Source organism: Coffea arabica, chromosome 6e, assembly GCF_036785885.1.
Source record: "Coffea arabica cultivar ET-39 chromosome 6e, Coffea Arabica ET-39 HiFi, whole genome shotgun sequence".
NCBI classification, from domain to species: domain Eukaryota; kingdom Viridiplantae; phylum Streptophyta; class Magnoliopsida; order Gentianales; family Rubiaceae; genus Coffea; species Coffea arabica.
In genome coordinates this window covers 15,438,218-15,458,178 of record NC_092321.1, presented here as the reverse complement: position 1 = coordinate 15,458,178, position 19,961 = coordinate 15,438,218, and the positions used below count along the sequence as shown (strand labels likewise).

Here is a 19,961-nt window from a genome sequence, read left to right as displayed (position 1 = left end):
CAGTCAAGATCAGCAGCACTCCAGCCAGGATAAGCATTTTTGACGTTTTGCCGACATTAAAACGACAAAAGACATGGAGGGGGAGCTGAAACACTTTAGCCATGAAAAGCATCCTCTCATCCTCGCTACTCAGCTCCAGCAGGATGATCAGAAACCTATTCATAGTAGTGTCTGCTACGGCTGTCAAAAACCAATTCTTGAAGAGCCCACATACAAATGCAGCGAATGCAACATCTTCCTCCACAAAACATGTGCCGAGCTGCCAAGGGAGATGTTGCATCATCCCCTGCACCTTGACCATCCACTCAAACTCCTGCCAAATTCACCTTATCCCAAAGACAGAAGCTGCTTGTGCGACGCCTGTAGACAACCATGGAATAGCTTCGTCTATCATTGTTATCGTTGCAATTTCGACCTCGATATCTTGTGTGCTTTTCCTCAAGGCAAATTGGAACATCCTAGCCATGAACATCTACTGACTCTGGTACAAAGAATAGCTTCGTTCGCTTGCGATGCTTGTGGAACAAAAGAGGAGCAGCAATCCTATATTTGTACAGCCTGTACATTCTGGATCCATAGGAGTTGTGCCTTGTTGCCGACTATCAACCATCGAAAGCCTCATCAGCATCCTCTTTCTCTTGCATATTGTTTTCCGATTGAATATCGTAGATATGAAATTCCGTGTGACATCTGCTTCAAGAAAATACCCTTCCAAAATTGGCTGTACTATTGCGGTCCCTGTAGATACTTTGTCCATCTCAAGTGCATGACGAATGACAGGATTCTACCGTAAGTATTCTTTTTTTTTTCTTAGTTATATAACAATCCAGGAGATTCAGTTCAATGATTATAACATTATAGAGAACTAACTTCGTGGTAAGACACTGAATTGATTGATATTCAGTCCATCTATTGATGTAATCACCTTTAAACATCTACTTCTGTAGAAGCAGGCGTGGAATGCATGGACCAAAGGGTAAGGAATGTTAGGACCGGCCAAGAGTAAACAAACCAAAATTAGAACAAAATAGGCGGTATAACCGACCATATAATAATTAGGCGGTAGACACCAATCATATAATAATTAGGCGATAAAACCGACCATATAAAGAGGTTGTGGCAACCCAATAAAGACAAATAATAAAGCAAATAAAAAGCACAGAAGATTTACGTGGTTCGGTCAAATTGACCTATGTCCACGGGCGAGAGGGGAGCAATATTTCTACTATGAAAAAAAAATACAAAAGCCGTAAGAAAGTGATTTCTAGACCAATAAGGCACTTACAAAAGGTTTAGGAAATATTCCTAAACTCAAAATAAGAGAGCCTAAAATAATTGACTATAAATGGGGTAGATGACCTAAGAAACTAATAACCCATATAATGCTCTCTTGAGTGGTGCAAGTTCAAACTTTCATAAGGCTCCCTTATTTATAGGAAACCAAAGGAAGAATTCCTTTGGCTTTTGTTGACCAACGCATCGTTCAACAAATCTCCACCTTGATGAGTCCCCAACATCGAGAGATTATAAACTTGCTCTGGTACCAGTTTGTTAGGACCGGCTCAGGAATAAATAAACTAAAGTTAGAACAAAATAGGCGATATAACCGACCATATAATGATTAGGCGGTAGACACCAGCCATATAATAATTAGGGGGTAAAACTGACTATATAAAGGGGTTGTGGCAACCCAATAAAGATAAATAATAAAGCAAATAAAAGGCACAGAAGATTTACGTGGTTCGGTCAAATTGACCTACATCCACGGAGGAGGGAGGAGCAATATTTCTACTATGAAAAAGAAATACAAAAATCCTAAAAAAGTGGTTTCTAGGCCAATAAAGCACTTACAAAAGGTAAAGCAGATATATGTCCTGCCCTGGTAAAGCACATTGGCAGGCTGTGAAGTGGATTCTCAGATACTTGCGAGGTACTTCAAATGCATGTTTGCAAGGTACTTCAGATATATGCATGTTTGGTTTTGTAGACTCAGACTACGTTGGGGATCTTAACAGGAGAAGATCACTTTCTGGCTATGTATTTTTTTGCATTGGCGGTTGTGCTGTTAGTTGAAAAGTTACTCTACAACCTGTCGTAGCTTTGTCTACTACAGAAGCAGAATATATGGCTGTGACCGAGGCAATCAAAGAAGCCTTGTGGCTGAAGAGTTTATTTAGCGAACTTAGTCTACATTAAGGTGTTACTGTTATTCACTGTGATAGTCAAAGTGCTATACACTTGATTAAAGTTCAGATGTATCGTGAGAGGACAAAGCATATTGAGGTGAAGAATCACTTCATTCGGGATATCATTATTGAGGGAAAAGTCCTTATTCAGAAAATCAATACTAAGGACAATCCAACCGATATGTTTACAAAACATCTTCCACTTTACAAGTTCAAGCAGTGCTTGGACTTGGTTGGTATTCGTTGTTGGTGATTTAGTCCCATTGGGATTTATATGGAGAAGGTGGAGCAAGTTTATAATCTCTCGATGTTGGGGATTCATCAAGGTGGAGATTTGTTAAACGCTATGTTTTCAGAACCGGACCGGATAGCGACTCGGCTGAGGTCAGGGGTCAGGGGTCAATGGGTTCGACCAGGTGTCGATAGGGGTCGAACCGGACGACGTCATAAATAAAAATTATTTAAAAATTAAAATATTATATATATAATATCTAATAATATATTGATATTAATAAAGGTGTATTCATATATATTTGATGTTTCAAATATATTTAACAAGAAAATACAAAGAAATTAGAACAATCAAGTAGCAATTTATATTATTTAATAAATATTAACAAGTTTAGAATTTAATTATGAATTTAATTAAAAAATAACATCAAATTTTAGGACAATATTTATAAAGTATCAAATATTTGAGGTATATCAATAAGTTTTAACAATTTAGGGGGTCAAAACATAATATTAAAAAGTTTGAATTTTTTTTAAAAAAAATTACTGTTGAACCGGAAAAATCGATTTTTGCCCGGTCAAACCAGGTTTTGATCGGCTTTGACCGGGTTTTTAAATTTTCGATTTTTTAATATGACTCGGACCGGCTACCTGGCCGGTTCCCCGTTCGACCGGCCGGTCCGATCCGAGTTTCAAAACAGAGGTTAAACACCACGTTGGTCAACAAACGCGTTTTTTGCTTCGTCCCACATCGGTAGAAGCCAAAGAAATTCTTCTTTTGGTTTCTTATAAATATAGGAGCCTTATGAAGGTTTTAACTTGTACCACTCAAGAGAGCATTATATAGGTTATTAGTTTCTTGGGTCATCTAACCCATTTATAGTCAAATATTTTAGATTCTCTTATTTTGAATTTAAGAATATTTCATAAACCTTTTGTAAGTGCCTTATTGGCCTAGGAACCACTTTCCTACGGCTTTTGTATTTTTTCTTCATAGTAGAAGTATTGCTCCTCTCTCGCCCGTGGACGTAGGTCAATTTGACCGAACCACGTAAATCTTCAGTGTCTTTTATTTGCTTTATTATTTGTCTTTATTGGGTTGCCACAACCCCTTTATTTGGTCGGTTTTTCCGCCTAATTATTATATGACTGGTGTCTACCGCCTAATCATTATATGGTCAGTTATACCGACTATTTTGTTCTAATTTTAGTTTGTTTATTCCTGAATCGGTCCTAACAAACTGAAGAAGAAATACAAAAGTTGTAGAAAAGTGGTTCTTAGGCCAATAAGGCACTTACAAAAGGTTTAGGAAATATTCCTAAACTCAAAACAAGAGAGTCTAAAATATTTGACTATAAATGGGTTAGATGACTCAAAAAACTAATAGGCCATATAATACTCTCTTGAGTGGTGCAAGTTAAAACCTTCATAAGGCTCCCTTATTTATAGGAAATCAAAGGAAGAATTCCTTTGGCTTCTACCGATGTGGGACGAAGCAAAAAACGCGTTTGTTGACCAACGCGTCGTTCAACAAGGAAGATGAGGAGGATTTGGTCCAATTACCTACCAACGATTTTGTCCAAGAAATTAGACATATTTTGGAGAAAAAACAGGGCCTGGAGATTGTGCGAGTTCCCAAGAAAGTGCAGGTCAGTTGTTGCCAACATACTTTGGCTATTGTGGACATCCAGAAACTTATCAAATCAAGAAATGTTGAACGCATAACATGCAACAGATGCATTGAACCTGTTGTTTCTTTGTGCTGCCAATGTACTCGATGCAATTATTTTGTCCACTTAACCTGTGCTCAATTACCAGAGGAACTGCAACACCCAAGTCATGAGAAGCATAAACTTAAGCTGGCTTTTGTTTCATATGTATGGGGGATGATCAAGCGTAGCGCTTGCAATCTGGACTGTAATGGCTACTTATTCAAGTGTGACACATGTAGGTTGTATACTTTTGATGTCAAGTGTGCTTTATTACCCTCCACAATCGATCACAAAGCCCACGAGCATTCCCTTGTTCAAACGTATAGGGGCGATGGCAACAAATGCAACTCCTGTGGAAATGTTGTTCGTAGTTTTCTTTATGCCTGTGAGCCTTGTGGTTTCTATTTGAACTATGAATGTGCTTTGCTACCAGAGAGTGTCAATCACAGGTGGGATAAACACACTCTTCCCCTAAGCTTTCCTCCTTTCAGTGACCGCCCTGATGAATTCTATTGTGAGATTTGCGAAGAAGAAATTCATCCCAGACGTTGGCACTATCATTGTCGCGAGTGTGATCAATCTTTTCACCCTCGTTGTATCCCCGGACTTGGTGTGACACGAAATTGCAATTTTGGGCGCATTCTTGAATTTGGAAGACATCCGCACCCTCTCAAGTTAGTTCGTGAAGGTGAATATCGTTCCACCTGCGACTCTTGCCATGAACGGATGTATGGCAACAGGGTGTTTAAATGTGAAACTTGCCAGTTCTATATATGCATTAAATGTGTAGCAAGAGTAGCTGATTCTGGCAAAGTCGTTGGTCCTGCTAAGATTTCTGAGTGGTGTGTTTAATTTAATGTACCCTATTTGGGAAAAGGCAAAAGCAGATATCCTTGTTCAAAAAAGTTGTATTGGTGTCACTCTTCAAATTGCAAAGTATATTGGGAATAAAAAAAGGTTGTTCTGTCTTCTACATTTGTTTTTTTTTCTCAAAGAGGTGGATGGTAGGGATCACTTCTCTTATAACTTGTCCTGCAACATATATCTATCGACTCAAAGTAGGCAGGTAGGATAATATTGCTAGGAAGAAAAGGGCAATAGAGGAAGAAAAGTTGACACTACAAACGGCTAAGAAATATGTTAGGAGTTAGGACAGGACAACTTAGGATGCTGAGGATCCCTACTTTGAGCCAAAGCGAAAGGAAACTGTTATAGCAGAGACGATAACATCAGCGGAAAGGAAAAGATTCCAAACGTGTAATAGATTAATTTTGGATTCACCTTTTTCTATGTACTATTAAGAAGTTCTTGGAATTGATCCAAAGTAGAAACACAACCTTTCGTCAAGCCATCCTCATAGTAATTTTTCCCATCTTAGCTTTGGTTTCGACATAGCATATCACAGAAATGGAAGAGCTGAAACATTTCAGCCATGAGCATCTGCTAATTCTAGTGAAAGGGTAAAGAGATGAGATTGTTCGAAAATCAATTTGCTATGGCTGCCAAACGCCAATCCTTGCAGAGCCCACATATTCTTGTGGAAAGTGTAGCTTCTTCCTTCACAAAAGATGTGCTGAACTTCCAGAGGACATTTCTCATGCCATGCACCCTCAGCACCGCCTCATCCTTCATGACAAACCGCCTTACAGTGGAGGCAGCTGCTTCTGTAATGGCCGCCAACAAATGTGGAGCATCACTGTAACCCTTGTGTATTTGCCCTCGACATCATATGTGTTACCATTGAAGACCGTAAATTGAAGCATCCAAGCCATGTACACGCTTTGACCTTCAAAAACCAGCGGGCCACGTTTCGGTGCCATGCCTGTGGGAATATAAAGGAAGATATGTCGTATTCATGTACTAGTTGTCCGTATTGGATCCATGAGAGCTGTGCCTCTTCACCTGCCACCAAGAAACACGAGGATCATGATCATCCTCTTTCTCTTGCCTATTGCCTTTCAGATGATCATATTGGCTATGGATTTTCCTGTGATATCTGCAACAGAAACATTATGGCAGATCATTGGAATTACTACTGTGGCCCCTGCAGACACTTTGTACATCTTCAGTGCATCAAGACACAGAAGAAAGGATTAAAGTATGTATCTCTTTCTCTAGCTACACACACGTACGTATTCATTTTTCCTTGAGTACACACTGCATATATGTTCAAGGTAACCAGTACATGATAACAATTGAACACTTTTTTTTTTTTTTCCTTTTGGGACATAATGATAGACACATATTCCTATTTTGTGTGGGGTAAGTTTGGGCCATGGGGTAAAGAATATATCGAACCTAGTCTTCGAAACATTTGACATTAATTTTAAGCGGCTTTAATTATAAGCGCCAATGGGCTAAGTCCTTAGTCTGTGGCAACGAAAAGATATAGACCTGTTGCTGGAATTATTGCGGTGGCCCATATAGACATTTTGTGTATCTTAGGTCCATTGAAACAGAAAGGAAGAACTACGGAACGTACCTGCTCTGCCACTCAGTTAATTTTTACTTTTTAATCACTCGCTTATCTCACAAAAGAGGTACACTAGTAGCCAATTGTGTCAAATTTTGCCATTAAACTACTTCCTATTTTCTTGTTGGTTTCTGAGTTATTGTGTCAATTTATGAAAATTTCATTATGCAATTTATTCATAGACGAAAGAGAACGAGGCAGAGGACAAAAACTAGGGAATAGATTATCATATTACTTTAAGGCTATTGGAATTAGAATTGGAATTTGGTGGTAAACAAAAAAAGTGAAATAATTTTAAAATAATAAAAGTATTTAATTCTTTTGTATTTGTATTTTTTTAAAAAAGAATTGAGCTCTTTCTCTTTCTCTATCTCTCCTCCTCCCCCTCTCCATCTTTCTATTTTTTTTTCAATATTAATAAGATTGCCAATAAGAAAGAAATTAACACTTTGACCTTTTTTCGTGATACTAAAAAAAAGAAGAATCACTCTGAATTTTTTTATTATTTTTATTATACAAAGAGGAGGGCACTTTGTTCTAAAGTTTTTTAACTTGCTAAGTTAGTTTAATGGTAGGATAAATTACCTTAAAAATAATTCTATGAGGTAAATTGATAATGAGGTTATAGTTTGTGGGGGTAAAGTGATAATAATTTTAAGAGTTAAACATGTCTTTTTATTTCAATTAACAAGTTCCGTTAAGTTTGATCGTTAGTCTTGGGAGTAAAGTGACTAAAAGATAATATTAAGGAGAAAATTAATAGTGACACTAAACGTTAAAGGGATAAAGTAATATTAACCCTGAGTTTCCACCTCTTTCAAACCAACCAGCAGATACTAAATACTAAATAGGATGTAAACATATTGGGCCTCACTGGATGATGGTTATCCCACCATCAATTATAATCCCTTTAATCTGATGCACCATTCCTTACTTTGTCTTTTGTTTTCTTGTTTCTCCATTTCTTTTTCCAAAACTTGTTACTCCTAGTTTTTTTCTTTTCATTCCTTTCCTTTTCTTTCCTTTTGCTTTATTCTGTCAACAAAATGAAAAGACGTTTCTCATTTATTCTTTTTCTTTTGTTACTTCTTTTTTTGTACTGTTGAATCCTCTCTCTCTCAATTCACTTTCCTTTTTCGCTATGTTCTTTTGTTTTTCCCTTTGTTGAACTCAGATATGTCATTCGTTTTTGTTTGAGAGATGAAATTGGCATTGGATTATTAAGAGATTTAGGAAAAGTCAAAAACAGAAAACCAAAAAAAAAGTAAGCAGAAAGCTAAAAAAAAAAAAGAAGAAAGAAATAGAAAATAAAAACCACAATTCTAATTAATTTTCCTGGTTTTTACTAAGTTGGATTGGTTTTGGATTAATCTTCTATACATTGACAGTGTACACACTATCAACTTTGAATGAATGACAATTATAAAAAAAGTTAAATTTAAAATTCAACTTTTGCACGTATACCATGGATTCAATGGTAATAGTGTATATACGGTATATAAGATTTATTCTAGGTTTTTAGGTAAACTAAGACCTTTGTACTTTTGGGTTCTCGGTTGGATAGGTAAAATCAACAAATTCAGTCCGAATTTCAAAAAAAAAAAAAATTGCACATTGCACGCAAGTAAAAATTAATATTTGACTTTTAGCATGGCCAAGCATTACAGTGATGCATCTCTAGGGAAATGAATAACCAAAAAAAGAAACCATTTTACACAGTCTTGGTCGACTGGGTATAGTTGTGGTTTGTTACAAATATATTCAGTTGTTGTAGTCCTTACAAAATTTATTACACAAAAAAGAAAAAAAGATACAATAAATGTGCACTAGATCATATGAAAGGTATGATAATTGCGTACAATTTACACGCGAAATGTACAGCTGCACTTGATCCATTACCATTTCAAAGGATGATGTTAATGCCAGAATCCATTTTCAACATAAGTTTACTGTATCAATATGGGAAGCTTATCCATGACCATATATGCTTTTCAAAAGAAAACTAGCATTCTGTTTTGTGTGATGCCAAATCTTTTCCAGAAGAATTGGCAGCTACCTTGCTTTTTTATTTGGGTTAATTCCACTTTGTCCCCCCAAACTTTGAACGATTACCCACTTAAGTCCCTAAACTTCAAAATGGGACACTTAAGTCCCTAAACTTATAAATACCTCCCACTTAAGGAAAATTGTTAACAAATCCTGAATGCCGTCGGTGGTCGAAGTGTCCCATTTTATAAGGGTTTAGGGATGAAAGTGTCCCATTTTATAAGTTCAGGGACTTAAGTGGGAGGTATTTATAAGTTTAGGGACTTAAGTGTCCCATTTTGAAATTTAGGGACTTAAGTGGATAATCGTCCAAAGTTTGGGGGGACAAAGTGGAATTAACCCTTTTTATTTAGCAAGCTAAATAGCTAACCTTCTCTTCTTCTTCTTTTTTTTTTTTCTTTCTTTTATAGTTCAGGATGTTCCCAAATGAAGTGGAGTAGAATATATATAGAAATCTAAATATTATCTCACACTTTGAAAACCAATGAAGAAAGAGAAAGGCTCGAAAGATTCTCAACAAGTTTAGGGGTATGAACCGGATTGCAAAATGAAAAAAAAATAACGTGTAGTAGTATTAAATTTGGCTTCACCTCTTCTTATGGAATTGATGCAAAGTAGAAACCCAAATTAAAAACAAAACATAAATGATTGAGGCCAGTGTAAATCAATGCCCTCCTGTCACCCTATAAACAAACCATTCAAAAATTATAATAGCTTTCCAAATAATACAAAGAGAAACTTGATTACGCAAAGTAGTAACCCAAACTTAATTTCATCAAGGCATTTTCACATAGTTGATCGATCATAGAAATGGAAGAGCTGAAACATTTCAGCCATGAGCAGCACCTGCTGAAGATCCTAGAGAAAGCGGAAAGGGATGAGACTGTTCAGAAATCAATCTGCTATGGCTGCGGAGCACCCGTACTTTCAGAGCCCACATATTCCTGTAAAGAGTGCAGCATCTTTCTTCACAGAAGATGTGTTGAACTTCCAAAGGACATTTCTCATGCCATGCACCCTCAACACCGCCTCACCCTTCTTGAGAAGCCTCCAAATAAAGAAGGGATCTGCGACTGTAAAGGCTGTGGGCAATCATGGAGACACTTCACCTATCACTGTAACACTTGTAATTTTAACCTCGACGTCTCGTGTGCTACTGAGGACCGAAAATTGAAGCATCCAGCTCATGCACACACTCTAAAATTCGTGCCAAAGCCAGTCATATTTGAGTGCCATGCTTGTTGGGAAAGAAAGAAAGATGCATCATACTTGTGTACTAGTTCTCGTTGTCCATATTGGATCCACGAGAGATGTGCTTCATCACCTACCGTCAAGAAACGCAAAGATCACGATCACCCTCTTTCCCTTGCCTATTATCTTTCGGATGATTACATTGCCTATGAGTTCTCTTGTGATGTCTGCGACAAAATGATAGAGCCGAATGATTGGAATTACTACTGCGGCCCATGTAGACACTTTGTGCATCTTACGTGCATCGAAACACGGGACCAACGACGGCGCACAGTGCTTGAGTACGTATCCATTATTCTTACCCTTTTTTTTTTCATATATCGCACTAGTTTAATTTATTCTGTTGTTGGACTTGGGCATTAGCGCTATTTGTTTTTCAAATCCAATTTAAAGAATAATTTCACCATGCTTTGATGTAGATCATTTCCACCTTAGTCTGCAATAATTAGTTCTTTGAACTTAATTATCATGTTTGAATCTTACGTGCTTGCTAATTCTGATGCCTCGGCCTATATATTGTTTAGAAGGTGGCTTCGACGAAACACCATAATGCTGCCCAGGGACGATTACTTTAAAAAAGTTGGAAGGGTACGGAAATGGGAGGGGCCGCTGGGACCTCGGAGAAGATTCATCATGTGAGCAATCTGTGGGCATCCCGTGGTTCGTCTTGATGTGCCCGAGCACGCTACCACAAGAAGCAAAGAAATCACATGCGAAGCTTGCACTGAACCGATCATTTCTACATGCTATAAGCGGGTAACCTCCGATCACTTTCTTCACGACATTTGTGTCATACAGCAGACTGCTTTGTATCACCCACCCAATCCATCTTGTAATGTTCCGAGTGGCAAACCAAAAGTTGAATTGACATCACCTGCAAGCACTTATGGCTTTTTCAAGTGTGATGCCTGCAATTTGGATTCCAATGGTTACTCGTTCAATTGCAAGGGATGTAGCCTCCGCCCAGATGTCAAGTGTGGAAACTTACCAAAAAAGGTTTATCATGGATCTCACCGCCGGCACAGGCTCATCAGTGCCAGAGAATATCCAGTCCCGAACCAAAAAAGGTGCAAGGGTTGTGGTGATTTCGTTACTTGCCTATATTTTAAGTGTAATCGTGATTATTGCAGCTTCGTTCTAGGATATGATTGAGCTCTCCTACCCAAAAGAGTGAAGCATAGGTGGGATAAGCACCCCCTCGTTCTAAGCTTTCCTCCTTTCTTTAAACAAGCTGATAAATTCTATTGTGGGGTTTGTGAAGAAGAAATCCATCCCCGGCATTGGCAGTATCGTTGTAGTGAATGTGATCAATCTTTTCATCCTCGTTGTATCCCACAAGCCAGTTCATCCCGGAACATCAAGTTTGGGATCACTACAGATGTCGGTGCACATCCGCATACTCTGAAGTTAGTTCTGGAAGGCGAATATCGTTCCGCTTGCTTCTCCTGTAAAGCATCATTGTACGGACGCCGGGCATTCAAGTGCACTGCAACTTGCAAGTTCTACCTCTGCCATGATTGTGTTGCTGAGAGATCTGCTGATACTAGTACTCATTAAAATTTCTGTCTATGGATCTGCACTCTTGATTACTAGTATGACGTACATATCCGTCTCTCAAACATGTATACATATGTGTCTCCAGAATCAAGTCTGGCTACCTGATAAATGTCCTGTAATTAAGATGTGTACTAATGTTCAAGGCAAGTGTGACCTCGTTACATGATCCTCCAGGGATGCATCTAATATAGAAAATCAGAGTTATTTTGGAGGCAAACAGTCGCTAATTTGACATGTAGCAACCCAGGGCCGATTCCAGCACCGACAAGCTTCTAATGGCGACTCCTCCTCGGGGGTGTTCGTGGGTCTGGTATCTGACTCGTGAACCAAAATGCTGGCCACATTAGTAACATCGAATCAGTCATTTTGTGATCCGAATTCGGATCCACCAATGTGGATATCTGGATATTCGGGTATCCGTATTATGCGGATTGAATCAATCGAATATCCAATCCGTATCAGATTTTTAAAATTTCTTTTTAAAAAAAAGTTATAAATTTCAAAGATAAAAAGTTACATATGAGTTTTTAGTCAAAATTAATCCTTTTTTCTATTGCAATGTAACGTAACTTCCATATATTTTTTCTTATTTTGATTCAAACAAATAACAATCAATATTTCATCTACAATTTTTTTTTATCCACAATTTATATGACGATATGTTTAAAAACTTAATACCATATGGAAAAGAAAGCCTATTTTGAAAAAGAACATAAATATAAAAATAAGAAACAAAACATAAAACTATTATAAATTAGTGAATTTAATGTATTAAAAATTCTTTTAAAAAATACTATGCAGATTGGATAGAATCCGATCAGCCTAACTTCTTGATTCGGATGTGATCCGATCTACTTATGATTCGACAGACCAAATATCCACTAATTCATATCGAATCACCAGATTTTTCGAATTGCTGGATCAAGATGCATACCCTTCCGTCCTGTCTTCCTATAAGAGCCTTGGGTCTGATGGCGGGCCGGTTCTTTTTCTACATCCGGCTTGGGCTAATTTTCGCTTGTTTTCGTATTTTCTCTGTTATTTCTCTCCTTTTTCTTTTTTTTTTTTTTTCTAATTGCTTTGCTCCTATGAATAGAATTCTCAAGAAAATATAATCTAGCAAACTAAAGAAAATATATTAACTAAATAAATGGTGAACAACTCACAGAGACAGTTGTTAATACGCTTACAAAATCTCCTCAAACTAAAAAAAAAAAAAAAAAAGGTATTGCAGATCGATATTGTCATGTTTGGGACAAAAGTCCTAGCGGTTGGATTGAGAATATATCCTAAAGACGAAATTAACTTGGACAGTCCAACTGTATCACAATATGTCATCCTTAAAGCCCAGTCCCTATTATTTATTAATTTTTCTAGTCATGGAGACGGTTTGGGCATGGTTGCAAACGAGTCGAATCGAGTCAAGTTTTGGCCTAATCGAGCCGAATCTCGACATAATTTCATTGAACTCGAACTCAAACTTGAGCTCGAAAAAAATAAAAAAAAATAATTATTTTATTTTTAAAAAATAAATAAAATAATATTTTTTTTCTTAATAAATAATAAAATATTAATGATATATATGTAATTTTACTATTAAAATTTAAAAAATCTAAAATATATATATACTTAAAATAAAAAAATAAAAAAATATATACTTAAAATAAAAAAATAAAAAAATATATACTTAAAATAAAAAAATAAAATATATATATACTTGAGCAAGTAGGTACACCAAATAAAGAAAATAAAGAAAGGGGTTCGTTCTAGAAAATCCCCCTTATATACTTAAAATAAAAAAATAAAAAAATATATATATACTTAAAATAAAAAAATAAAATATATATATACTTGAGCTCGCGAGTCTAATGAGCTTAATATTTTGAGCTCGATTTCGACTCGAGCCAGCTCGAACTCAACTCGAGCTCAATATTGATCGAACTCGAGTCGAGCTAGCGGCTCGATTCGTTTGCAACCCTAGGCGCAAGAACACTTCCTTTATCTTTTTTTTCTTTTTTCGATTTTGTTTGTGTTATTAATCAGTGGTAAACAAAATATAACTCATGACATGCATATTCTAATTATTGTATTTGATGAAGAAATGCAAGATATGAAAATGCAATGCAAAAAAATAAATAAATAAATAAAAATTGCCCAAGTCACTGTCAGGATAGTCTTATTCCCTTCCATCTTCTTATTAGTTGTTAGGGGCTATGCATTTGTTAAACGATGACCGTCCTATTTAATGGTCCCATTTTGTAATAAATTATCGCTTATCAAAACAATTTATGGACCCAAACATTAAAGAACTTCAAAAATGACTTGTACATTAATGTTTATTTTCAACCTCTTGAAAACACGTATAGCTGATTAGAGAAACTGCAATATTTTACAGGCTTCGACATGATAGTAAAAAAAAAAAAAAGAAAAAGAAAAAATGACTATTTGATTGTTTGGTGAAAAAATAAAAGGAAAGGTCAGATCATTACAGTATATTTTAGATTGTGGTTTTTCGCAAAAAAAATTTTACAATTTCAATGAACACATTTCTCAATCATAGTTTTACCTTTACATACATCAAATTGCTATATTACATTTTTTTACAAAAACTCCTAAAAATAACAATTCAAATGGAATTTTTGACATAAAAAGTCATCGTCTTTAGAAAACTTTATGTTGTTCGATCAAATCTATACACATATATAAGAAGCAGTTGGAGTTTACTCTTTGGCGCAGTTTTCGCCTTGCACTTTCATCTGCTTTGTTTGTGAGGAAAATTTGAGAAAAAAAGGGATAAGTTTCATTTGCTTCGTTATGCGCATGGAAGCATCATTTGTTTCTCTGCTCTAGGAAATTCATGTGGACAGACAGTGATATCATGGAGCAATGGTTTACTGTCAGAAGCCATTAGCATTCTTCTTCATAAGCCAACCATCATTTGTTTCTCTGCTCTAGGAAATTCCCGTGGACATACGGTGCTATCATGTAGCAATGGCTTACTGTCATGAGCCATTAATATTCTTCTCCATAAACCATTACTATTCTTCTTTTATCGGATTACAGTCAGATGGTTGGAGTGTGTGCAATCAAAGGTTCATTAGCTTTGTTGGTGAGGAAAAATTTAAAATGGAGGCACCTGTCTGTTGCCATGCAGAGGGAAGCACCGTTTGTTCCTTTGTTCCAGAAAATTCATTATCTCATATAGATAGATGGTGGTTTTGTGTCATAACCCATTAACATACTGATATCTTTGAAATTGCATTTGTGTCGCTGCATTCTTTTTGTGCGTTCCAAGTGGACTTTTAGTTTTCTGCCGTCTGTCTTTTCTTTGTGTTAAAGAAGGTAATGACTCTATTTCTCTTCGAGTATATAATGATTCTATTCTTGTTGCATGTTCTGTTCATCACATTCCATTTTCTTCTTTGCAGCTTTTAAACAATTTCCACCTCTTAAACAACTTCCTCTTTCTTTCTTTTGTCGACTTCTAGCTTCGTTTGCTAAGTTTCTCCTTTCCTGCTTCTTATATCTGCAACTCCATCAGCTGGTTGTTATCCGTGCAAGTTTGCTCACCAGTTATAGGTTCGGTTTTATATGCATGCTTATTTTCGTCATTCTTCTGTTTATTGAATGTCTTATTGGTTTTGAATGGCTAGATGTTGCATTTTCCTTTATTGCCTATATGACTCTTGTTGTCTTATACATTCGTGTATCTTTATACATCACATTTTACTACCGAATAACACTATATGCACTGCAGCTATGAACCTGTCTACAAAATTTGGATCTAACATTCTTATAAATCCACCGATCCAGCAAGCTTCTGAAATCAGAACATGGTAAACACTACTCTCATACTATAAAACTCTTCCCAACTATTCACTGCTTATTTACATTTACATTGACAACTTTTACTTCAACAAAAACACACCATGCAGGGCAACAAAAAATGAATACCAAATTCGACATCTAATGGCTGATAAAGCGTACAACGATCGAGCAAGATTGCTACCATTACCAGATGCAGAAGAAATGACTACAATAAGAGACTACCTTCAGTTCCCTTTGGTAAATTTCACTTAGAGAACTTCTTCCCATAAACCACACAAATCAATTGTTCTATACAAAAAAAAATGAACAACCATATACATGTATGTCACAGCAAAAAGCTTATTGGGTACAAGGAACTCCAAAACTACTTGACAGAAGTAAAAAATTCTGGTATAATGCTTGCCCCAGATGCTTCAAATCTGTACGTTCTATTCCAGAGTGGCCAATTGTCTGTGTATCTTGCAACACAAACGTCCGAGTCAGTCCAAGGTATGATGCAAAACTCCACTCTAAAAAACATTTACAAATTGCTATATACTGAAAAAATTTATTCCTCAACACTCTTCACTTCAAAATAGATGTCGATTAACTGTGCAACTGGAAGATTACACCGGAAACATGACTTTGGATCTCTATGGAAATGATGCTTCCCAATTGCTTCCTTTTACAATACAAGAGATTCAGCAACAAGAGCAGCAGGTAACCATACATTAACTGAATACATTCTAACTTGCTATTATTACACAAACACCTACATATAACGTACGCTCATAACAACCTATGACTATGTTTTCCTTGTAGAACGCACTTAATTATCAAGCAATAGAAGAGAATGTGAGCAGCAATATAATAATTTGCTTCATCAAGAAGATTGCTTCAAACTATGCCACTCCTTCAAACTATGCTCCACTAACCAATACCAAATACTCAGCCATTATGGTACACAAACTTCCCAACATGACCAACACTTCAGAGAGCAGCTCCAGCGGCCTTAGTGGAGAAAAAAACACAACAAAAATGCTCATCGACTCTCCACCACACCCAGAAACAACCGAAGTTGCACATACACCAGAATCTTCAACAAATGTAGACAGCAATCTCCTGACCGAAACTCAAACTGACAAAGAGCCCCATCAAAAAACAACGAACCGACAGCTACAACAATTAGGCTTTCAACCCTTTAACAGTTTTGAAAGTGCAAAAAGCTCTAAGAAGCTTTAACTATAAATATGTCTAAATATGCCTGCATGATCCTGTAAACTGGATATAGACAATGATCCACATAAATCTATCCTTTTGAAAAGACCTGAAAAATTATCTATATCACAGACGCAGTCCAGCGATCTTTTGCAAAATATGCATTTCACTTAACTCCTCAACGCAATAATATAAAAAAAAATTCCCATGACGCCCGCGCATCGCGCGGGGACCTCACATAGTATACTATTATAACATATACTACAAACTACTCATGACCAAATGGATAGTATAAGATATACTACAATGCTTTCAAAAACAAAAGATCTATTACTAAAATAACTTAAAATCACACACCCTCATTTACTTTTACTAGTATTTAAGCCAAAAATATCTTATTGGAATCAAGTTAGGATTTTAATAATTTTATTGGAGTTAAGTTATGGTAGTTTTATTATTTAATAATAATATTTTATTATAAAATTTCTTATTATTGTAAGATTTGTTTACCAAGTCACGTGACTTATAAATATAGAGTTTTATTATTGTATCAGTTGATAAGAGTAAAATTTGAGAGTCTTGTTTTTAGTGTGTAATTAATATATTATTATTGATATTTATTTCTCTTTCTCCAACACACACTAGTATGTGTGTAATTTGCCTTCCTATTTACATTGATTTTATGAAATTTATCTCATATAAACTTTTGGTGGAATATTTTGGGTTCTACATGGCTATGTGGGGCACGAATGATTCAAGAAAGAAATATTAGTAATATCCTTATGTGTTTATTCAGAAATGTTATTGAATTCTAACGTTTAATTACCAATGCCAGTTTTGAAAAACTCTCGTGCATCAATTTACTATTTTAATGTGATCATTTTTACTACCAAATACTGCAAGCCATACAAAAATAATAATAATAACAGATATTCTTTAGGATAATAATTAAACATGTTCAATAATTATAGACCTAGAAATGAGCAAAGTTATGCCTTTATATTTATTTGAACACAAAAGATGTAGCAATCTATTTTTTCATGAATGAAAACTCAATTTTTATAAAAGTTACTCTATATGGCAAAAAAAGCTCTATATGGATAGAAAAATAATTCATACGAAAATTTGATTTTTGGGAAAGAAAAAGATGACACCATAATCCCTATATCAACAATTTTGTTCCATAGTTTTTTAGTTCAAGGACAAACCAAAACTACTAAAGACAAGTCCTCCTAAATTTGTGGCCAATTGTCAACAACGAAATTATGAAAGTTAGAGATTTTATGCGTTAAAATATTACATACTATTGATTCGTTTGGCACCCCTGTTTTTTTAATAGACAAAATTTTTTTCCCCAACTTTAACTATAGGAACTTACTAAAAAAACCCTAAGTTTTTTTTTTTTTTTTTTAAATCCCAAATTATTCAAAAATACATACCCATTTTCCTATTCTATCGCCACCCTTCTTAACTATTTCACTTTTACCATTGCTGCCCCTACCTTACTTCACCACTGCTGTTGCCGTCTGCACTAACCGTCTCCACCTCCGCTTCCATCACTCTAGCCCCACCACCACCCCCTACCCCTATGAATTAGAACCCCTTAGTAGAAAAAATTTACCATGTAGCAGAGAAAAATTAATACTAAACTCACTTCTTATGACGCGCCTTTAGGTATCAAATAAACACACATATTTGTCCCACTCTCTGTCCCATTTTTTATTATATTGCTATTTCTCCTTCATAAACATCATATTTTAATTCTTTTTTGTTTCCTTAAAATCCAATAACTATTAATTGAGTAATACACAAAATTTAACAAACTCAAAAAATCAAAATGCATAAAAAATGAGATTTTTTATGAATTTTCTGCTGTATTTTTTAATTTTCTATTATATATTGCTTTTTTGAAGCTGTTGTATTTATTTTTTACTTAATTAATAGTTATTGGATTTTAAGGAAATAAAAAAGAATTAAAATATGATATTTATATATAAAAAATAACAATATAATAAAAAAATGAGACAGAGATTGGCATAGAGTGTGGGACAGAAGATCATTTGCGATGTAAAAGTGCACACTCAAATTCAGTAAAACCTACTATCATTGCAAAAGACAATTACTAAACTACGTATCAAGTAATCATTACTTGAGAAGGAGTTAAAATGCATCATTACTTGAGAAGGAGTAATCATTACTACGTAACAAGTAATATGTTTTTTCATACTTGCACAGCTCGAGAAGGAGTTAAGATGAAATGCTTATAATAATACTAAACTACGTATCAAATATTAATCATTACAACTTCTAATTTTTATCAATCAAAAAGCCCAAAAAAAAAACTATGTATAATTCATAATTGCCAATAAAAATATATCATCAAAAGGCGAACTAATGCTAATTGACATACTATCTTGAGGGTGGTTCGTGCAATTATCCGGAAACTACAAGAACAAAGTAGTTGTTTGACAAGAAGATTCGTCATCTTTTCTTACTCTTTATTCATTTCCAAAACTTTTCTAGCTTCAACACTGGATTTCCTCACGAAGACCCGTTTTCTCACCTACTAAAAAATTGCCTCTTTGTTACTTTAAAGTGAATCCACCCCCGCTGGTTTTTTATTCGAAATTTCTGAGTTCTCTCCCTCGCAATATTTTAGACAGGTCAAATCTCCTCAAACCCCACCCACCCGACATTAAAACCCAACTGACTAATAAAAACCTTAAACTACCATTCCAAGGTCAAGTCTCCTGATCAACTGAAAAAGTCTCACACGCCTCATCTCCAACATTTTTCTACCCCCATTCTTTCCCTCCCCAAACCCAAAACCCTCCACTATAAAAAAATCCGTCGAGATTCACAAATTCATCCATCCAGTTCTTCAGCGCTGCTACTGCAATTTGCATCTTCATCGTCTGTTATTTTTGTTCCAGTGAAACAAAAGAAATGATTGAGCTGTTTTTCGCGGTGGCTTTCTCGGCGATGCCGTTGACACTCTACGTCCCGCCGATCCGAAGCTTAAACTTGTTCGTCGAGTCGTTGGTGAACCTGCTCCGGCAAACCACGGCCTATACTCATCGGGTCTTCCCTCGTCTCCGGACTGCCGTCTCCAGATTGCTCTCTAACTATTCCACCTCTCGCCGGATGTAGATTGTAAAAAAGGTTCAGTTTTTCCTTTTCGAGATTCAACACATCCAAACCGGCCCTTTATTTTCTTTGTTAAGAGTAATTTAATCGCAGGATGAGTGGGATTTTGGATTGAATACCGATACTGGCAAAAGCAGATCAATAATCACCTCCTTTTTTTTTTTTTTTTCCTTCTGGAGACTGGAGATTGTATGAGCAGATATAATATCATTTTGTACCTTTTTTTCACTGTGAATTTGAGGTGAAATGTACATGATCGAAGAAAAAGGAAATGCACTTTGTATGATTTCCTTTTTATTATTTTTGGTAAATCCGATGATGGGTTGACTTCA

General features: G+C 35.7%; 3 protein-coding genes across 3 annotated transcripts; all 3 read left to right on the top strand.

Annotated features, from left to right (window-relative positions):
- Nucleotides 1-64: 64 nt before the first annotated feature.
- On the top strand, nt 65-4,982 carry LOC113696496 (uncharacterized). Its single transcript, XM_072056034.1, has 2 exons — nt 65-789; nt 4,370-4,982. Exons 1-2 carry the CDS (start codon nt 74-76, stop codon nt 4,980-4,982), a joined length of 1,329 nt encoding a protein of 442 aa, XP_071912135.1. The 5' UTR covers nt 65-73.
- Nucleotides 4,983-5,537: 555 nt separating this feature from the next.
- LOC113696497 (uncharacterized) lies at nt 5,538-11,457 on the top strand. Its single transcript, XM_027215903.2, has 6 exons — nt 5,538-5,590; nt 5,699-5,828; nt 6,093-6,187; nt 9,483-10,181; nt 10,801-10,967; nt 11,054-11,457. The coding sequence occupies exons 1-6, from the start codon at nt 5,538-5,540 to the stop codon at nt 11,455-11,457; spliced, it is 1,548 nt and encodes a 515-aa protein (XP_027071704.1).
- A 7,641-nt stretch (nt 11,458-19,098) lies between these two features.
- Nucleotides 19,099-19,961, top strand: LOC113697459 (uncharacterized). Its single transcript, XM_027217073.2, has one exon. The coding sequence runs from the start codon at nt 19,429-19,431 to the stop codon at nt 19,630-19,632; it is 204 nt and encodes a 67-aa protein (XP_027072874.1). The 5' UTR covers nt 19,099-19,428; the 3' UTR covers nt 19,633-19,961.

Bases quoted from the DNA above. Each gene is read 5' to 3' on its own strand.
- LOC113696496 (XM_072056034.1), top strand. From the start codon at position 74: ATGGAGGGGGAGCTGAAACACTTTAGCCATGAAAAGCATCCTCTCATC. The intron at 790-4,369 runs GTAAGTATTCTT...TGACACATGTAG, and splicing joins ACGAATGACAGGATTCTACC to GTTGTATACTTTTGATGTCA.
- LOC113697459 (XM_027217073.2), top strand. From the start codon at position 19,429: ATGATTGAGCTGTTTTTCGCGGTGGCTTTCTCGGCGATGCCGTTGACA.
- LOC113696497 (XM_027215903.2), top strand. From the start codon at position 5,538: ATGGAAGAGCTGAAACATTTCAGCCATGAGCATCTGCTAATTCTAGTG. The intron at 5,591-5,698 runs GTAAAGAGATGA...CCTTCACAAAAG, and splicing joins CTGCTAATTCTAGTGAAAGG to ATGTGCTGAACTTCCAGAGG. The intron at 10,968-11,053 runs GTGCAAGGGTTG...GATATGATTGAG, and splicing joins CCAGTCCCGAACCAAAAAAG to CTCTCCTACCCAAAAGAGTG.